Genomic DNA, 21,664 nt, shown 5'->3' on the forward strand with positions numbered 1-21,664 from the left:
GAGCACACACATGCACACACAAGGACTCAAATACTTGCACTAACGGCACTTTGTGCATTACTGTGATATTCTGGTGCTGCTGTGACTTATTTTCTGCTACTTATCTATTTAATACTGTTTTTCTATTACTGTCTTGTTTTTATCTCCCGCTTTATTTAATTGCCTGAGAGGAAGACAAACAGAGTTTCTTTGTATCTATGTATAACGACAATAAAGATCATTCATTCGTTCATAGTAGTAACTGTTATTGAACCTGGTGGGATGAGTCCTCAAACAACTGTACCTTCTACCTGATGGCAGCAGTGAGAAAAGAGTTATTACACCATCAGCCAAGTGTTCAATCTCCCTCCTCTATAATGGTTCATCACATTCTTTAATACAGCCCACAATAGTGATGTCATCAACAAACTTGCACATGGTTTTGGAGATATACTTGCCACACAGTCATAGGTGAGTCCACTGAAATAGTGCAGAATCACTGTGTGGAGTTCATAGCAGAAATCACTTGCATCAAATCTGGCACTCAAAGTGACTGGGCATAAAAAACACCCACAATAAGGAGTCATCTTCTCTAAAAATAATTAACTATGTGAAATGTCTTTATGAGATCTGCTTGATTGTTTGGTAGATACAACAGCAATGCATTGAATTGTATACAAAATTCTGAGGGTACACGTAGGGTAAAGGCCTTTTCCACTAAGGCTGGGTGGGACTACATGGGTAAAGGGTGAAAGGTGAAAAGTTTGAGGGGAACATGAAAGGAAATTTCTTCGCTCGGAGGGTCATGAGAATGTAGAATGAGCTGCCAGAGCAAGAGGTGCATGCAAGCTCGATTTCAACATTTAAGAGAAGTTTGAATAGGTACATGGAGAGTAGGGGTATGGAGGGTTGTGGTCCCAGTGCAGTTTAATGGGATTAGGCAGTTTAAATGGTTCGCATGGACTAGGTGGGCTGAAGAGCCTATTTCCGTGCCATGCCTTTCCTTGACTCTGACTCTAATTAGGTGCTCAAATCTGAATGAAAACTAAATTTTAAAGAAGCTTTTGAAATAAATGTACAGTATTAAGATTTATTTTCCTCGGTAATAAAAGTTGACGTATCCCATAAACTAAATAATAATGCCTACTATGTACAAATTTATACAAAGAATGATAATCGTTTTTTAATGATAGAACTCTTGACTTTGAATCAAATGGTTGAAATTTGAATTCCATTCCAGGTATTTCTGACAGAATATAGACTGCACTTCATTGCAGTCCTCATATTACTTTCAGAAGATTTGTTACATCGGTGTTCTTTTTGCCTCTTAAGGTAGATATAAAGAATCTTGTGTAATTATTGGGAAAATGAAATTTTCCCAACTAGTATTATTTGTCAACTAATATAATCAAAACTAGATTAATTGACCAATTATCTATAATTACGCTGACTTCACCCATATAACCTTAAATGACAATTGAAAAATAATTCACTAACTTTATAATATAGCTAGGTCCTAAACATATGACCTCTGGAATGACAAAAACAGTGTCAATCGCTTTGTTCTGGATGCAGCTGAAACCTTAGAAGTTTTGTTTTGACCTTGGTATGACTCAGGAACATAAAGTAAAAAAAGCAAATTTTAACCCAGCCTTGTCCTTGGGAAATAATACCTATATAATTTCCAAGTGCAGTACAATTCCTACTTTGCCCATTAAATGTTAGCAATTGCTAAATTTGAGTAACACACATAACCTTATGAAAAATTTCATATCATAATGAGTTGAAATTACAATCAAAATCTGATGAACATACCTACCGTAATATGAAAAGGTACCTCATGGGCAATTTTAATGAACCTATTTCATTCATATACTGAGTCTGTAATGTCTCATGTCCTAGCTTTAGAATGTTCGAGATCTTGAAACAAGATATGCCTCCAAGCCATGAAAAAACTGATATCTAAGATGTAGGTGGTATTTATTTTTGATGGTAATGCTAATGACATCATTTAATTTGTACATTTTGGAACTCACTGAGCTATCCATCTTCCTTGACTGCTCAATATAATTAGAAGACCTTTAGGTTATAACCATGTGGCCTCACCTTAATTAAACTGTATCATGACTTTGTTAACAATTGCTCTCCTGTAAACTTCTCATCACAATTGACATATTGCACAATGCAAAAATTTGTATTTTCTCTATGCTATATTAATCTGGTTGATAGCATCTTCCTGACAATACTGAAGCAGTTGGTCGAACGAGCATCCTTCCATCTGCCACCATATTTGCATAACAAATAGCTGGTACTCTGCTCATTTTTCTTCTGATGTGATACAGCTGCAGCCACTAATATGCCAGTGTTAGAAAGTAAATCATGTCCTATATAACTCCGCTTAGCTGTCAACAGCAGCAAATCCTGATTCACGCCAAATATGTACAATTCTTAGTGAACATTCTTTCAGTGCTTTATCCATATGATATGATTCAGAGTGTGATCCAATCAGTCAGGATTCATCAAATGTGGAAACAAAGGCTGAATATATGTCATGGAAATACCAGCATCAAAGAAAAAAAACCTGAAATCAAGATCTTCTACAGATAATCCTGACAAAACAGTGTGAGATTTAGAATATTTACCACACCAAATGTTTGCGTGAGTAGCCTATTCAGCTCTTCTTGCCTGCTCTGCGATTCAGAAAGAATGTGGCTGATTGAATTTTGGCTTTAGTACCACTTTCCTGTCACCTCCCCATAACCATCGTGGTTTAAATATCTGTCAATTTCTGTTATGATTAAAAATAGAAACTTAACTGCACAGCTCTCTCGGGTAGAGAACTCTAAAGATTCATGACCTGAAAGAAAAAATAAATCTCTTCCTCCATCTTATATTCATGTGCTCTTTTTCTTTAAATTATGCCTTGGCTTTCTGGGAAACATCCTTTCAACACCCACCTCGTCAATCCTCCCTTCCCCCACCTCCAAAATATTATATACTTCAATAGATCACTTCCCGTTCCTTTAATTAAATAAGTATAAGGCTAACCCGCTCACCCTTGCTTCACACAATAACCGTTTCATCTCAGTAATCAACCTACTCATCCTTCTCTGCACTGCCTCCAGTACCACAAATATGACAGGTAGTATCCCAGGTGACGTCATTCCAGCACCCCGCAAATTTGTATCAAAACTTCCCTTTTATAGTCCATAATAAACCTCGCCTGATGTACTCCCGTCCATTTTTTTGTGTATGATCCTCAGATCTGTCGTGCCGACCAAAATATATTACAGACTAGCTACATTTAAATATACACGTACAACAAGCTAGAGGAATGCAGCAGGTTGGGCAGCATCCGTGGAAACAAACAGTCAACGCTTCGGGCCGAGACCCTTTGTTTACAGCTGGTGGTGTAGTGGAATCGGCACCGGACTTCAATGCGAGTGGTCTCAGGTTCAAATCAGGCCAGCGTCATAAAAAAACACAGACAAGTGCTAAGGAAACAGCAAGGTTGCCACCCGATGCACCACAAGGCACGGAGAACACGTGGGCATTATTCGCAGACATTCTGAACTCTCCTTCGATGATACTCGCTTTATCAGTGTGTTTACATTTAAATATGTTTCTACTTTCCATAACCTGATTATTCACATACTATAATCTATCTTATTGTCCTTTAGCTTAATCTTAAAGTTATTATTATAAATTTATTATTGAAGTACATGTATGTCACCATATACAACCCTGAGATTCATTTCCTTGCACCCTGGTTTCCTTGGCTGCAGAAGTCTAGGGAAGACAATCTCCACCCCCACCAAACTAATGAGATCAAGGCGTGCTTGATTTGGTTGTGTGGGCGCTGTGTTATTTGCTACCCTGTTACAAATTAATGCCACAGAATAACTGCATATGATTAAAGGAATTATATTGTGAATCTTAACTGAAGGGTTAGTAAAGAATAACAAAAAGAAAAGGGCTCATTCTAATTAAACAGTCAAATGTGCACAAGTTGGAGCTCATGTTGAACTTCTCTGTCACTCACGCGCTGGGCCCTCGGTCAACGTGAAAGCACACAACACCATCTGAACATCACTCGCAATCCATCTCGAACAAACAGGTCTCCCAACAGATCGTGTGCTATGACTGGTTCTCCCCAGTGTCTTCCCTCTTCATCCCCTCTCGAACAAAAGCAACAAGCCCAACCTTATTGCCCCTCACCAAAAAATCTTCCTGCTAATTGGACGGCACTCATTCCATATCATCTCTTATCTTCAACAATAACCCAGACAGGCTGGAAGCAGAACAGCATCTCCTACAGAGCTGCCAAATGAAAAACCTACAGCATAATAGTAAGGTTGTGAACCAGGGCATTACACACAGTAAATACAAGAAACACAACAGAATCAAAGAAAGATCACACCCAGCAGATTGGAGAAATAACCAAGTGCAAAGACAACAAACTATTTAAATACAAATACAGAAAAAAGAAACAATAATAATACTAATAATAATAACCATCCGGATATAATAAAACAGGATAAACAATCAAGAACAACATATTTAATAGATGTAGCCATTCCAAACACACATAAATTACAGAAATTAATAAGTGAAATACACTAGAAATATGCTGAATTAAAAGAGGAAATTGTAAGTCTTCGGAACATGAACAGGGTATACACTGTCCTGATAGTAATATCTACAACTAGTATCATCTCAATGACACTACACAATAACATTAAACAATTAGGACTACACAGTAACATCTATGCAGATCTGCAGAAAGTTGTAATACTAAACACCCCTAGAATAGCCCAAAAGTTTTAGCAATTGGCAAATGAGAGTGCTTGGCTATACCCGACCTCAGGTTTTAGCAGCTTGCGCTGATGGGCAGTGCTCTGGTCAGCGTCTGTTCTCCATGTAAGGGGCGGCTGAAACCAAAACCTGGCTGTAGGTATAACCCTTTTGTTTTAGAAATGGAGAGAGATCTACAGTATAGCGTGATACAGCAGCTGCCTGGGGGTCGCCAGGGCATGCCCAGCGCGAGCTCCAGGCACAACAGTGAACGGACTGCTACCGATGCACTGCTGAATAGGCAATCAGGCGCCGGGAAATCTGAAAAAGATTCAACCAGCACTCAAAGTGGCCCTCCAACACTACAGGCTGTGACCGCTGCAAGTGTTTCTCAGAGGAGTCGTCCCCTTACAACTGAGACCATTCAAGCTGTTTACAGAAGAGAAGCATGAAATGGTCATTGGAAGTAAACACATTCACTGCGCATGTACATTATTGAGTAATGGAATTTGAGACTGATATATCGATAATGATAATAAGACCCTGTAACTGTTTAACACAATCTGATTACTGACACAGACACGATCAAGTGGCAAACATCATTCACCAAAATGTTGCTTTAAAATACAAGCTCATTAAAAAAAAACATACCTTACTGTAAATACAAGGCTGATCCAGTTTTAGAGTCGGATACATCAGTTATATTATGACTAATTGGTTATTACAGATAGGAGAATCCACAATAACCATCCGGATATAATAATACAGGATAAACAATCAAGAACAACATATTTAATAGATGTAGCCATTCCAAACACACATAAATTACAGAAATTAATAAGTGAAATACACTAGAAATATGTTGAATTAAAAGAGGAGATTGTAAGTCTTTGGAACATGAACAGGGTATATATTGTTCTGATAGTAATATATACAACTGGTATCATCCCAAAGGCACTACACAATAACATTAAACAATTAGGTCTACACAGTAACTTCTATGCAAATCTTCAGAAAGCAACAATACTAAACACCACTAAAATAGTCCAAAAGTTCCTAGCAACTGAGAAATGAGTTTGTGACTAGGCACTAGTAATGGGGAAAGAGGGAACTATACCAGTTGGGCAGGCTCCACCTGAACTGTGGTGGGACCTGGATCTTAGCAAATCGCATAACTAGGACTGTGGATACAGGCCTTTAAACTAAATAAATGAAGGGTGGGTTCAACAGATTGGAGAATTGGAGAATGGGAGCAAGCCTGGGTGGGAAGATTTGAAGAACCGGCTGTTGCCCATGCAGCGGGTTCCCCCTCTCCACGTCACTGATGTAGTCCAAGGGAAGGGCAAGCGCCGATACAGCTTGGCAACAGTGTTGTCGCAGAGGTTACCAGAGTGAAGTTGTAAACGACATCAAACTGCCTTAGGGACCCCGGCTCCGGATTTCTTCCTCGAGGTTTACACCTGAAGCCTTTTCCGTGGGGGGTATGGCCGCAAGGCAGCTTAATTGGAGAAGAAAGTAAAAAAGAAAAGTGTGGATAAAGATAAAGAAAAACCAAAAGATAAAAAAGAGATAAGAATGGAGCGAAGAAAAGTCAAGCACAAAAGAGTAAAAGATTACAAGATTTTAAAAGCACAATGAGTGTAAGGGCCAAGTTATTTGAATGCCCGTAGTATTTGAAACAAGGTCAGTGAATTTGTGGCACAAATCAATACAAAGATATATGATTTAGTGGCCACTACAGAGATGTGGTTACAGGATGGAGAGGATTCCAAATTAAATATCCAGGATATCAGGTGATAACAAAGGCAGGAAGGTAAAGGAGGGGGGGTAGCACTCTTAATTAAAGATGAAATCGGGGCAATACTGAGAGATGATATAAGATCTAAGGAGCAGAATGTTGAATCCATCTGGGTAGAGATTAGGGGAAAAAAGAGGGAAAAAAGTCACTGGCTGGAGTTGACTATCGGCCACCGAATAATAACATTACAGTGGCATAGGCAATAAACTCAGAAATATCTGAGACATGTAAGAATGGAACAGCAGTTATACTGGGGGACTTTAACTTGCACATAGATTGGGTGAATTAAGTTGGTTGAGGCAGTCTTGAGGAGGACTTCATAGAATGCATCCGTGATGGCTTTCTTGAACAGCATGTTAGTGAACCTACAAGGGAATGTGTTATCTTAGATCTGGTCCTGTGCAATGAAATAGGTAAAATTAGTGATCTTGTAGTTAGGGATCCTCTTGGAAAGAGTGATCACAGTATGATTGAATTTCTCATACAAATGGAGGGTGCAATAGTTCAATCTAATACTGATGTGTTATGCCTAAACAAAGGAGACTACAACGGGATGAGGGAGGATTTGGCTAGTGTAGACTGGGAACACAGGCTATATGGTGGGATGGTTGAGGAACAGTGGAAGACTTCCAAAGAGATTTTTCACGGTGCTCAACAAAAGTATATTCCAGTTAAAAGCAAGGACAGTGAGGGTGGGGAGAGCCAGCTATGGATAACTAAGGAAATAAAAGAAGATATCAAACTAAAAGCTCATACACACAAAGTTGCTAAGAGTAGTGGGAAACTAGAAGATTGGGAAAACTTCAAAAAGCAACAAAGTACTACTAAACGAGCAATAAAAGAAGGGAAGTTAGATTATGAAAATAAACTAGTACAAAATATAAATATGGATAGTAAAAAAGTTTTTATAATTATATAAAGCAGAAAAGGGTGACTAAAGTGAATGTAGGTCCCTTGGAGGATGAGAAGGGGGAATTGATATTGGGTAATGAGTAAATGGCCAAGGCTTTGAATGACTATTCTGTGTTGGTCTTCATGGTGGAGGACATATCTAACATGCTGAAGAGAGATGATATGGATGTGATGGGAGGTGAGGACCTCGATACAATAGCTATCACAAAAAAGGTAGTGCTGAGCAAACTTGTGGGCCTGTAGATAGATAAGTCCCCTGGTTCTGATGGAATGCATCCCAGAGTACTGAAAGAAATGACAGAAGTTATAGTAGAGGTTTTGGTGTTGATTTATCAAAATTCTCTGGACTCCAGGCAGGTCCCAGTAATTGGAAGACTGTGAATGTCATGCCACACTTCAAAAAAAGAATGTAGACAAAAAGCAGGTAACTATCGGCTAGTTAGTTTAACATCTGTAGTTGGGAAAATGCTTGAAGCTGTCATTAAAGAAGAAACAGCAATGCATCTGGAAATAAATTGATCCATCAGGCAGATGCAGCATAGTTTCAACAAAGGCAGGTCCTGTTTGACATCTTACTGGAGCTCTTTGAGGATATCATGATTGCAGAGAATAGAGGGATACAGATGGACGTTATTTACTTGGATTTCCAGAAGGTGTTCAATAAGGTGCCACACAAAAGACTTAACCATAAGATAAAGATGCATAGAGGTGGGGTTGATGTATAGGCATGAATAGAGGATTGGTTAACTAATAGAAAGCAGAGAGATTGGAATACATTGGTGTTTCTCTGGTTGGCAATCAGTGGTGAGTGGTGTGCCACAGGGGTTGGTGCTGGGTCCACAACAGTTCACGATATACATTAACGTTCTGGAAGAGGGAACCAAGTGTACTGTATCTAAGTTTCTGATGACACTAAATTGGGTGGAAAAACAAATTGTGCAGAAGATACAGAGAGTCTGCAGAGAGATATAGATAGTCAAGTGAGTGGTCTGGCAAATGGAGTACAATGTTGGTAAATGTGAGATCATCCACTTTGGAAGGAAAAATAAAAGAGCAGGTTATTATTTAAATAGTAAAAAAATGCAGCATGCTGAAGTGCAGAGACGCATGGGAGTGTTTATGCATAGATCACAAAAGGTTGGTTTGCAGGTGCAGCAGGCTATCAAGAAGCCAAATGGGATGTTGGCCTTCATTGCTAGAAGGATTGAATTTAAGAGCAGGGAGGTTATGCTGCAACTGTGCAGGGTACTGGTGAGGCTGCACCTAGAGTACTGTGTGCAATTCTGGTCTCCTTACTTGAGGAAAGAAATACTGGCTTTGGAAGCAGTACAGAGGATGTTCACCAAGTTGATTCCAGTGATGAGGGGGTTAGACTACGAGGAGAGATTGAGTCGCCTGGAACTGTACTCACTGGAATTCAGAAGAATGAGAGGAGATCTTATTGAAACATATAAAATTATGAAAGGGATAGATAAGATAGAGGTAGGAAAATTGTTTCCACTGGTTGATAAGACTAGAACAAGGGGACATAGCCTCAAGATTCGGGGAGTAGATTTCGGGCAGAAATGAAGAGAAACTACTTTTCCCAGAGAGTGGTGAATCTGTGGAATTCTCTGCTTGATGAAGCAGTGAAGGCTACCTCAGTAAATATATTTAAGATGAGGTTAGATATATTTTTGCATAGTAGGGGTATTAAGGGTTATGAGGAAAAGGCAGGTAGGTGGAGATGAGCCCATGGCCATGATCTTATTGAATGGCAGAGCAGGCTCCATGGATCAGATGGCCTACTCTTGCCCCTATTTCTTATGTTCTTATATTGAATGCCAAGCTGTAGTCAATGAAAAACATCCTGATGTAGGCATCTTCATTGTCTGGATATTCCAAGGTTGAGTGAAGTGCCAATGAAATGGCATCTGCTGTTGGTCTGTTGTGATTGTAGACAAATTGGAGTGGATCCAAGTTGTTTCTTAGGCAGGAGTTGCTATGCGCTTCATGTAAGTGCTACTGGACAACAGGTAGCGGTGTAAATGAAGCCTGCTTGAAGCAGGTGGGTATCTCAGACTGCCAAAGCACTTCAGATTTCTAGCTTCCACAATTTTTTTTCAATTCTTGTCCATGTACTTAATCTCCCTGTGTCATCTTCCACAATTTTTGTAATTTGCCGATCTATCTATATTTGTCTCATCATCAAATTTGCCTATGTTTTGCTCGAGTCTTCCTCCAAATGATTTATACATGTTGTAAAGGCCACAACACTCACTCATGGGACATCCACTTCACTGCAGCCACATCCTTTAAAACCCTGAAAAGAAGGCAATCTGGGCCAGGAGACTTGTCAGATTTTAATTTCATTCATTTTTTATCAATCTTTAAAATTTTGTTAGTACTTTCTATTCTCATGCTTTCTCCCTCCCCATAGCCTCTTGACTATTCCATATTATTACATATTTTATAGCATCTACTGAGAGGACCAACTTGATTTAGAACCTCCTTAAATGCAAGAGATTCTGCAGATGCTGGAAATCCAGAGCAACACGTGCAAAGTGCTGGAGGAACTCAGCAGGTCAGGCAGCATTGATGGAGAGGAATAAACAGTCAATATTTCAGCCAAGACCCTTCATTAAGACTGGAAAGGAAAGGGGAAGAAGCCTGAATAAGAAGGTGGGAAGAGGGGAAAGAGGACAAGTTGACAGATTATTGATGAAACCAGGTGAGGTGGAAGGTGGATGAGTAGGGGAAAGGAGAAGTGAAGTGAGAAGCAGTGTAGTGATAGATGGAAAAGGCAAAGGAGTGAAAAATAAATAATCTGATAGGAGAGGACAGTGGACCATGGAGAAAGAGAAGAAGGAGGAGCACCAGAGGGAGGTGAAGAGTGTTAGGAAGAGAAATGGTGATAGGAAAACCAGAAAGGGGAAATGGAAAAAGAGAGAAGGAAGAAGGAGAAGAATTTACTGAAAGATCAATAAATTGATACTCATGCCATCATTTAGAAGGCTACCCAAACCGAACATGATGTATTGACCCTCCAACCTGAGACAGGCTCAATGTGGCAGTAGAGGAGGCCGTGGACCAACATATCAGAATGGGAGTGGGAAGTCAAATTAAAATGGATGGCCATGAGGAAATCTTGCCTTTTGTGGTGGACGGAGCAAAGGTGCTCAACGAAGCAGACCCCAATCTATGTCAGGTCTCACCAATGTAGAGCAGGAGCATCAGATACAGAAGGTGACCCCAAAAGACTACCAGGCCAAGTGTCATATCATCAGGAGGGACTGTTTTGGGCCATGAATGGTAATGAGGGAGGAGGTGTAGGAGCAGGTGTACCCCTTGCTTCCCTTGCAGGGAAAAACGCCAGGAGGGAGATCAGTGGGTAGGGATGAGTGAACAAGTGAGTCATGTAGAGAGAAATCTCTGTAAAACATGGAGAGCTGGGGGCATGGTGAAGGGAAATGTGTTTAGTGGTAAGATCCCATTGAAGAGAATGATGTGCTGGACACAGAGGCTCGTTGGGTGCTAAGTAAGGATGAGAGGGAATCTATCCCTGTTGTGGCACAGGTAGTTGGTGTGAGGGCAGATGTGCAGGAAATGGAGGAGATGCCAGTGAGGGGAGCATCAATGGTTTGGAAAGGGAATCCCCTTTCTTTGATGAAGAAGAACGTCTTAGATGTTCTGGAATAGAAAGCTGTGTCGTAAGAACAAAAGTGGTGAAGATGGAGAAAATGAAAAAAAGAATTCTGTATTTTCAAGCGACAAAAATCTCTATCATTTCTGTTTTCCATTATTATGTGAGCCACGCAGAAAAAAAACAGCCTTTAGTAAAACATTCATCTCTATCAGTTCGCTGTTTCCCGTTATCATGTGAACCATACGCAAAGGAAACAACCTTTAGTAAAACATTGAAATAAGACAGTTTGGTGTCAAATTATATGAATGTGAGCTTAAGACCTATGTACACAATTTATTTTGACTTTTGATGTGTTACTTGACCAGACACTGCTGTTAGTGAACATTGACCATCTTCAATAAAATATGTTTTGTTGGTAGCTCCATCCTTGTGACCTAACCTTGTGGTGAAACATCCTGTGCCAGTGATGGAGTGAGTGAATGTTAAACGTGCCAAATCTGGGGCTAAACAAATGAGTTACATTGTCCTGGACAGTTTCAAGGAGCTTGTGTTTCGATGAAGTACAGATAGAAGGAGTGTGTTCAATCACACTTTTGACTTCTGATTTGTCAAAGATGGAGAGATTTCAGGAAGTGAGGAGCCAGGTTTCTCCTTGCAGGATATCTACCTTCCAACCTGGTCTTGTTACCATTGCATTTATGTGTTTGTCTCTGTTAAACTTTTGATCTTACATTATGCCAAGGATGTTAATACAGGTTTTAATAATATTATTGAATATCAAAACTGGGATGTTCAGTGAGTGGTTAGGCAATCTCTTATTGGAGGAGCTGGCACTGTGTGACATGAATTTATTATCTCAGGACTGAATGTTGTCAAGGCATTCGGCATAATTGCATGGACTGCTTCATTATCAGCAAAGCAAATTGCCTAAAAAAATACAGTACATCATATTGTGCAATGAACCAATGCAGGCTTTTAATTGATACTGGAATAGTGAATGGACAGGAACGGTGACAAGGAAAGCAAGTCAGTATTATGTACTTTAGATTTTTTTAAAATTTAAATAAATTTGCTTAAAAGCTTTTATTTAATAGCTTCAATTTTTGATTTATTTAGTTTCTGTATATTTCATTAACTTTTAATTGTTTTTTCAATGTTAGGAGCATTTGAAAGCAGTCTAATCCTTGGCAGAATTGACAGTCTGCTAAGCAATGCAGTTTAGCCAGCTGTTCTGGCCTTCCCAAATGATGGCTTCACTACTGCTGTTGAAATTGGCTTTTCCCTATAAGTTTACAATGTCAGACATAAAAATTATTATGTGGAAACTCAATCCAGAGACAAACAGGTTATTTGATGTTTAGAAAGAAAGTTGAAAAGGAATGAGTAGTGCATATATTTGTCTGTATAATAAAAGGTGCAACAATCTATGATCATGGCCCAGAAGAAAAAGAAGAATCAGAGTGGGTGGAGGAAATAAGAGTTAACTAGATACTAGAAACATAGATTGCAGTGGTTAACTGGTCCTCTAACATCACCACACAGTTAGAGAAATAATTGATCAAGAAATATAAAAAAAATCTAGCAAAGGTATAATAATTGTGGAGTGATTAATGCAGATAGATAAATCAAAGGTGAAGATGAGTTCATAAAAGTATTATCAGCACAGTTCTCAGGAAGAATATCCTATAAAATTAACAACTGAAAGGTTATCCCAGATCTAATGAGACAGGGTTAATTAGTAATCTCATTATAAGCTACAGAAAACTCGAGGGGCCATATAACCTATTCCAGCCTCCTTCTGCAAATGTTCTTATTGTATAATTAAAGCAATGCAACAGCTAAAAGAACTATGCTCCCACAAAATTTCTAATTTATTTGTAATTTTCATCAATGTTCATGGTGTTTTTCTGAAGGAAACTGCCTCAGATTGAAATTACACCAAATTTTATCCCTTAAGTGCAACTAATTTTCACTTTTTGTTCTGCTGATTAAAGAGTTTTCCTGTACGACTATACCTTGGTGAAAGAACAAAAATTATATTTAATAAACTATGCTTTATATAAAGTAATATTTTTAATTATCTCAATTTTGATATATTGCAAATTTGTCACCTAAAAATTAGGTTATTATAAGATGTTATGATATTATTATACAATGTTAAAAAAATCTTATATATAAATAGTGCTTTTCTGCACCTCAGAGAATCCTAAAATTGTTCACAGTTTCTTCGAAATTGCACCAAGGAATTTAAAGTTGATGACCTTCTCCACCTCTGATCCTCTGATGAGAGTTGGCTCATGGACCTCTAGTTTCCTCCTCTTGAAATCAATAATCAGTTCTTTGGTCTTGTTGACATTGAGCAAGGAGACCACCATTCAGTCAGATTTGCAATCTCCGTACTTCTCTGCTGATCCGCCATCACCTTTGATTTGGCCAATGACAGTGTTAAGAGCAAACTTGAACATGGCATTGGAGCTGTGCTTAGCCTCACAGTCATGCGTGTAAACCGAGTCATGCAGGGGGCTAAGCACACAGCCTTGTGGTGCATCTGTGCTGATGGAGATTGTGGAGATGTTATTGCCAATCAAAACCGACTGGGGTGCAAATGAGGAAATTGAGGATCTAGTTGTAAGAGGAGTTATTGAGACCTAGGTCTTGAAGCTTATGTATTAGTTTTGAGAGGATGATAGTATTGAATTGAGATTCAATAACAGGACACCCCACCTCTGATACTGTGCCCGAGTTGATGAAGGTAATGGTTCCATACACCTTCTTCACCACTCTGTCTATATATGTGCATACACCCCTTTGCTCGATTGCACCTCCCACAGCCCTGCCATTCTCCGTGTATGTCTTGCCCTAGGAATTGAAATGAGTAGTAAATCTGGTGGGAAGTTGATCTTCATTTTGCCTGGGTCAACGATAAAATATTGAGGAAAGTATAGAGGGAAACTGCAAAGATTGAGCTATGCAGCAGATTAGGACTATCTTACATGCTACAGGAATTATTAATTTGTTTCCAGGACACTACTGACAGCAATTGTGAGAAAAAGATATATGAGAAGTAATGGAAATCAAATGCTACTTTATTTAAATATTTTCATCTTTTTAATAAAACTAGAAACTGACTAACTCTCAGGAATCAGCCTTCAATCTGATGAAGTATCAAGCGTTTAGAATCAAGATCATTATGAAATTAAGATCCAGATCAGCATGATCAAATTGAATGGTGGAACAGGCTTGAGGTGTCCACTCCTGCTCATGTAGAGTCAACATATTACCACAGGTTAAAAGTAATTCCACAATCACAATTTCTGAACACAGAATACATTGATAATATTCCTAATACTTGAATATACTGTAAACCTCAGATCAAAAATCACACATTTAATTTCTGTTTCATAGAAAATAAGCTGGGGGATTTTTTATATAAATAATTTGAAAACTTCCAAAAATTATTCAGCATCTTTCAACACTGGATTGTTATCAGGTTTCTCAGTCCATTCATTCAATCAATAGAACTAAATGTTAGTTATAGATTTAGCATTATACAGTAGGTATTAAAGTTTTAGCACAAGCTACACATTTAAGTTTCTCTGATTTGAAAAGGAGTTGGTAATTTAAGTGATCTCATACAAACTAATATTTAAATTTTTTATAATGCCTGTATTTTTTAAAGATATATTTCTTTATTCTTTGCTCAGCTGGATCATTATCCACCAGTTCCTTATAGCCTTCCAGCAAGTTCAGATATCAAGTTTAACTCTTTGAAGACCCTGTTCCTGGGAAGAGTAGTGGGTAAGTATAGATTAATTTCCAAAAGAAAACATTGGGTAAGTAGAGATTAATTTCCAAAAACACAAGTTTTTAATATTGTTAAACTAACCATTTCTGGGGTAAGGTATAATAATAAAGCAATTGACCAGAACTTCCTTGATTCCTGTGGTGTTTTTTACATCTTGTCAGTAACTTGCACCAAAAGTTACTAAGAATCTGTAAAAATGCATAATATTCTATAAGAAATCAGTGTCTAGTCCCAAGAAAAGGACAAAGTGTGATCTGTCTTCTAACAATCTCCTTTTATTTTACTGATGGGATAAACTAAAGACCAGTTCATTACTAATGTACATCAAGCATAGTATATTAAAGAAAATACCACCAGACTTTATAGTGTAAAGTTTATAATAAAGGAAACAGAGTAAGAAATGTGGCAACAATGGCAGAAGGAAGTCCTCAGAGTAATGCCATGTTTGGCAGAGGTTAAGAGGATGGGTTTAACTTTCAGTTTTGGCTTGGACTGAGCTCAAAACTACATGAAACGCAACCAGTAATATACCATCAGAGCTGTGTGAGAGACTAATACTTTAGACTTCTGATTTAAGAGTAATCACAATTTATGAGATCAAAATTGGTCTGAGTTCAAACCTCAAGAATCTGAAGAACATTGTTATTCAACTTATATTTAAATATCAAGTGATTTATATTTCTTCACTTTGATCCTGTAGATTAATCTACTGACATTAAATTATGCTCACTGGCAGAATACAAAGCATATTTTCCATGCCAGATGAGATTTCTTTCCTTCCAAATCAGTATTAGCACAATGGGAAGTTTTATTATAACCAAGATAATAATTATAAGAAAGGTGGTATTGAATCAGAGAAACCAAGTGTTCATTTTCCATTGCTGACTCAGTGGTTAGTGATTAATGAGATATTCCTATTCATCATGGCCCCTGCTTAGTGATGTAACAGTGCCTAGGGATTCAAAATTTCTGCTAATAAAAAAGGCATTTTTGACACAGATTTTTGTTTACATTTTGAACTAAGTAATATGAAGAGAGATAGTCCCAAGCTTGGCTTCTGGTTTGTTCTATGGAACTAAAGTCCCAATCTTGGCCTCAGCATCTTTGTGAGAGGAAGCTCAAGCTTGCACTGGTCCAAACCCATTTCATCATCAGTGTCTGAGGCATTTGAAGTAGTCACTGAAATAAACAAAGTAATTGAGGACAGAAGTAGGCAACTTGGCCCCTCACATCTGTTTTACCATTTAGAAAGATTATGCTTGACCTCACTGTATATTTCAATCTACCCATCGAAACCTTTCACATCCTAATTACTCTATCCTTTGAGGAAAAGAATCACAGCACTCTGAAAAAAAAATCAACTCGTTTTTGTCTTAAATTGCTAACCCTTTATTTTGTACAATAATCCCTGTTTCTAGATTCTCCTACCACAGGAAAGATCCTCTCCACATTCACGCTGTCAAAACATTTCAGGAGATGATAGATTCAAGTCAGAAGTCCTTTACTCTTCTAAACTCCAGCAGGAGTAGTCCTAGCCTAACCAGGCTTTCCCTATAGGACACCCCAGTATCACAGGACATTCCAGGTAACAAGTTAGTTAACTGTCACTGAACTATTTCCAATACATTAACATTATTCATTGATTAAGAAAACCAATATAACATAAAGTACTCCAGTTATGGTCTCACTACTGCCTTTTGGAACGATAGCATAACCTCCCCATTCTTATAAGTAATTCCCCAAACAATGAATAAATTTCAAATTTCAAAGTAAATTTATTGATTGAGCAAAAGACAACCAATGTGCAGAAGTAATAACATCATTCTGTTATTTTTCTTAATTAACCTACCACATCTGAGTTCTAACGAGCTTTTTGCAAATAATGTACCAGAATCCTCTGCATCTCAGGACTGTCAATTTGTACCATTTAAACGATGTGCTTCTTTTTTTCATTATTCTTGCAAAATGATTAATTTCACATTTTCCTCATTATATTACATTTACTAGTTCTCTCCCACACATTTAACCTATCTGTATCCCTTAGTAGCCTACATGTATCCTCTCCACTACTTACTTTTCCATCCATCATTATGCCATTCAGCAACCCTACTGTCAATATCCAAAACATTTACATCGTTCTTAAAATTTCAGGCTCCAGTGCCAATACTTGTGGCACACCACACATCACATTTTGCCAACCTGGTGAAGAAATCATGTATAGTTTTTCTGTTTCCTATTATCTAGGCCAATATATTACATCCTACACCCTGAACTTTTACTTTCTACAATAACCTTTGATGCAGCCTCTCATCAGAAAATATCTTCTGGAAATCCGAGCACATCCATCTGGTTCCCTTGACCAAGAACATATTACAAGTGCACATTTAATTGTCATTCAACCATAGACACAAATATAGCCAAACGAAACAGCATTCCTCTGGGGCCTAAGTGCAAAACACAGCACCAACAGTCACACACAGCAAACACAGCACACATAATAATGAAAGCAGAAAAGCATACAGTTACAAAATAAATTTTAAATATCATAACATAGCCCGAGTCCCTGAGTGTCACAACCTGTAGAATGATGGTGCTTGCATGTTGTCCTGGAGCCATGTTTCTGCAAGAACAGCCTACAGTAGTTCCTCATATCACACAGTACAGCTGCAGACAAAGGTAATCCCACTGAGCGAACACCAGAGGGCAGCACCAATGGGAAGGGTGTGGAATCCAGTGGCACACAGCCACTACACCAGGTGACCCTGAGGCATAAATGAGGGTCTTGTCTATGCCACAGCCGAGGCCACTCAGCTCCCCAGCTGTCGGTCTCACTGATGAACCAGTGAATCTGACTCACAGTATTCTACATTACCAATATCCTACAGGCTCTTGGGATCACAACAAAAACATCCTACTGCGTCCAGTGTATCACACACCACCTCTGCACACTGCCCTGACACTTTCTTCCTTGGGTTGCCGAAGCAGGCTGAAACATGGTGCGCAAGAAGTCCAGCAACTCGCCAGTGGGGTACATCTGCAGAACTTGCTGTTCTTGAGTATTGTGATCATAAAAAAGACATAAAAGATGAACAATCACACCTTTGGTTGGACCTAGAGAGGCAACTGCATCCAAGCATGCTGCCATCTTACTGGATATCTTTCTTTTCACAAAACCATGTTGGCTTTGCTAAGTTTCCTAGAATTTTTCCAAATACCCGCTGTGTCTTCCTATAAAGTACTGTAGAAATAACAATTCCATTTGAAGTATGGTGGCAGAGGGCCAAAAGCTGGCAAGATGCTGCTGAGTATTTTCTCCGGAGGTAAGACCATAAGATACAGGAGCAGAATTAGGCCATTTGGCCCATCGAGTCTGCTCCACCATTTCATCATGAATGATCCATTTTTCCTCTCAGCCCCAGTCTCCTGCCTTCTTCCCATAATGCTTCATGCCCTAACCAATCAAGAACCTATCAAACTCTGTCTTAAATATGCATAAAGACTTGCCTCCACAATTGCCTGTGGAAACAAGTTCTACCAATTCACCAAACTCTGCTAAAGGAATTCCTCCACTTTTCCATTCTAAAAGCACATGCCTCTATTTTGAGGCTGTGTCCTCTGGTCTTGGATACTTCCACCATAGGAAACATTCTCTCCACATCCACTCTATCAAAGGCCTTTCACCATTTGATAGGTTTCAATGAGGTCACCTATCATTCTTCTGAACTTCAGTGAATGCAGACCCAGAGCCATCAAACACTCATCATATGACAAGCCAATCAATCCTGGAATCATTTTCATGAACCTCCTTTGAATCCTTTCAGCACATCCTTTCTAAGATAAGGGGCCCAAAACTGCTCACAATATTACAAATGAGGCCTCACCAGTACTTTATAAAGTCTCATCATTACATCTTTGCTTTTATTTTCTAGCCCTCTTGAAATGAATGCTAACATCACAGTTGACTTCCTTGCCACAGACTCAATCTGCAAATTAACCTTTAGGTAATCCTGCACAAGCACTCCCAAATCCCTTTGCACCTCAAATTCTTGTATTTTAGAAAATAGTCAATCCCTCATCTCTTCTGCCAAAGTGCATGACCATACACTTCCCAACACTGTACTCCATCTGCCACTTCTTTGCCCATTCTCCTAATCTGTTTAAGTCCTTCTGTAGCGCCTCTTTTCTTCAAACCTACTTACCCCTCTACCTATCTGCAAACTTTGCAAAAAAGCCCTCAATTCTATCATCCAAATCATCGATAAATAACATAAAAAGAATTGTTCCAACACAGACACACTAGTCATCTGGTAGCCAACCAGAAAAGGCTCCCTTTATACCTCCTGATGCACCATCAATAACTCACACTGAGACATAAGGCGAGATATCGGCTTTTATTGACTGGAAGAAGGAACCAGGAGTGAGTGTCCATCATACTATGACCTGGCCTCAGATCGCCTTTATACAGGGGCCTGTGGGAGGAGCCACAGGAGCAGTCAGCAGGGGGCGTGTCCAGACAGGCACATAGTTCACCACACCTCCTACCAATCAACCACTGCTTTATCCATGCTAGTATCTTTCCTGTAATACAATGGGCTTGTAGCTTGTTGAACAGCTTGTTAAACAAGGGTGGCACCTTGTTAAAGGCCTTCTGAAAATCTAAGCACACAACATCAACCAATTCTCCTTTGTCTATCCTGCTTGTTACTTCTTCAAAGAATTCCAACAGATTTTTCTGACAGGATTTCCCCTTGAGGAAACCATACTGACTGTGGACTTTTTAATCACGTGCCTCCAAGTACCCCAAAACCACATTCTTAACAATCAACTCTAAAATCTTTCCAACCACTGGCCTATAGTTTCCTTTCTTCTGCCTCTCTTCCTTTTTGAAGAGTGGAAATCTGTGCAAATTTATGTGCCTCTTTTCAAAGGGGGGAATAAACTAAGTGTTTGTCTTTCAGACGTTAAGTTTATAGAGTGAGTCAAATGAATTTGTTTCAAGGACTTGTTTTAGAGAAATGTATACAAGTGCTATGAATGTGATAGTACCGTAATTGTTTGGTTGCTGCCTTCAGTCCTGCAGATTTTATTCATAGAATGACAGGAACAGATTAGTTGGAGAATGAAAATAGACAAAGAACACATTGGAAGATAAAGATGACTGAAGAGTTTGAATTTCACATGTCTCTTAAATCCTTTCATATGATTTCTTTGATGTTTCCTCTGATTTATAAAAAATCAATACCAGGTGCAACAATTGCATGCTTGTTGCAAAGCAGTTAATGAATCTATTAGGGAGATGCTGTATGGAAAGAGTGCCCTCTGCTGCTTGTACATTCAAACTGTTTTGTCATTTACTAGTTTTTGTAAACATTAGTGGACTATTGAACCCCGCGACATATTTAGCTGATTGTGACCTGTAAAATTATTTTTACTTTAAAAGTACCGCATCTTCTGAAAATGCAATGATGCTGAGTGGAGAGCACTTGGCTGTGGACGGGAGCAATAACAGAACGTTTGAGTGGATGAAGGTGTTAACTCATGGTGATCAATTTTGTAAATTGCGAATGTTTCCATAGAAAATGAGATTCAGTGGGGATACAGTAGTTGCTTTTTAGACTTATAAATGAATTCAGTAATATATTCGTGGCAAGCTGTTTCGCCTTTTCCACAACTGTGGCACCAAGGGACAAAGTCACACATTACTTCAGGATCAACCCAAAGTTCATCTGCAATATATTACTTCATTGACTAAGTGGGAAAAACTTCTTGGGAATATGGTCACTTGGTTCACTTGGATTACTTAGATATTTTTCAAAGAGTTGGATGAATTTTGATAATGTAGTAAATGGAGACATTACAAATAATAGCTGTGGAATGCATGGGTGGCAAATGGTGATTTGGGATCTTAACTCTTTCCAGCACTTCCCTTTTCTTCTATTTGCTATCTCGGTATGGTTTAATGAATTCAGAGTCAATTGCTTGATCAGACAAAAAGCTTATTTTCATTGTTTAATGCATCCCAGGAACATAGCTGTTGAATTAGATGAGCCTTACTCTTATTATTAATCGAGATTCACCTATCCTATATTGGTTCTCTAAATTCAAAAAGAATGGTGCAAGTTTTAAATTTTGTAAATTTATTCACACTTTCAACCACTAAGGGCTTACAATTTAACATAATCATTTATTTGATGTGATTAATGTTGTACGATGAGATGCAAGGGAAATGTAATCACTTTACAGTTTGAGATTATCAGTGACTTCCTGCCGGACTTATTAATCTTATCAGTCAGCTGAGTACTGCACTCCTACTATGCAAGTCCAAAGTACCTTGAGAAGCACACTAAACACAGAACACTAAGTTGCATCTTTTTTGACTAGTAACAATAAATTATATCAGCCAGAAAAAATGACCATGAGGCCAAAAGACATAGGAGCAGAATTAGGTAATTCGGCTCATCGGATCTACTCAACCATTTGATCCATTTCCCTCTCAACCCCATTCTCATTACTTCCTTCCTTAACCTTTTACACCCTGACTAATCAAGAATCTATCAACCTTCACGTTAAATACGCTCAACGACCTGGCCTCCACGGTCACCTGCGGCGACAAATTCCATGGATTTACCACCCTCTGCCTAAAGAAACTCCTCCTCATCTCTGTTCTAAGTAAATATCTCTCTATTCTGTTCCTAGACTCCCCTACTAAAGGACACATGCTCTCCAAATCCACTAAATATAGACCTTTCAA

At 38.7% G+C, this 21,664-nt stretch overlaps 1 protein-coding gene across 1 annotated transcript in view; it reads left to right on the forward strand.

Annotated features, from left to right (window-relative positions):
* LOC132395162 (contactin-associated protein-like 2) overlaps window positions 1–21,664 on the forward strand; it is a 1,263,978-nt gene that overhangs the window by 1,168,250 nt on the left and 74,064 nt on the right. The window contains exon 21 of the mRNA XM_059971460.1: window positions 14,813–14,906. Within this exon, the coding sequence (XP_059827443.1) occupies window positions 14,813–14,906 (94 nt within the window). The remainder of the gene's footprint in view (window positions 1–14,812; window positions 14,907–21,664) is intronic.

The sequence above is a fragment of the Hypanus sabinus genome, chromosome 6 (assembly GCF_030144855.1).
Source record: "Hypanus sabinus isolate sHypSab1 chromosome 6, sHypSab1.hap1, whole genome shotgun sequence".
Classification (NCBI taxonomy): domain Eukaryota; kingdom Metazoa; phylum Chordata; class Chondrichthyes; order Myliobatiformes; family Dasyatidae; genus Hypanus; species Hypanus sabinus.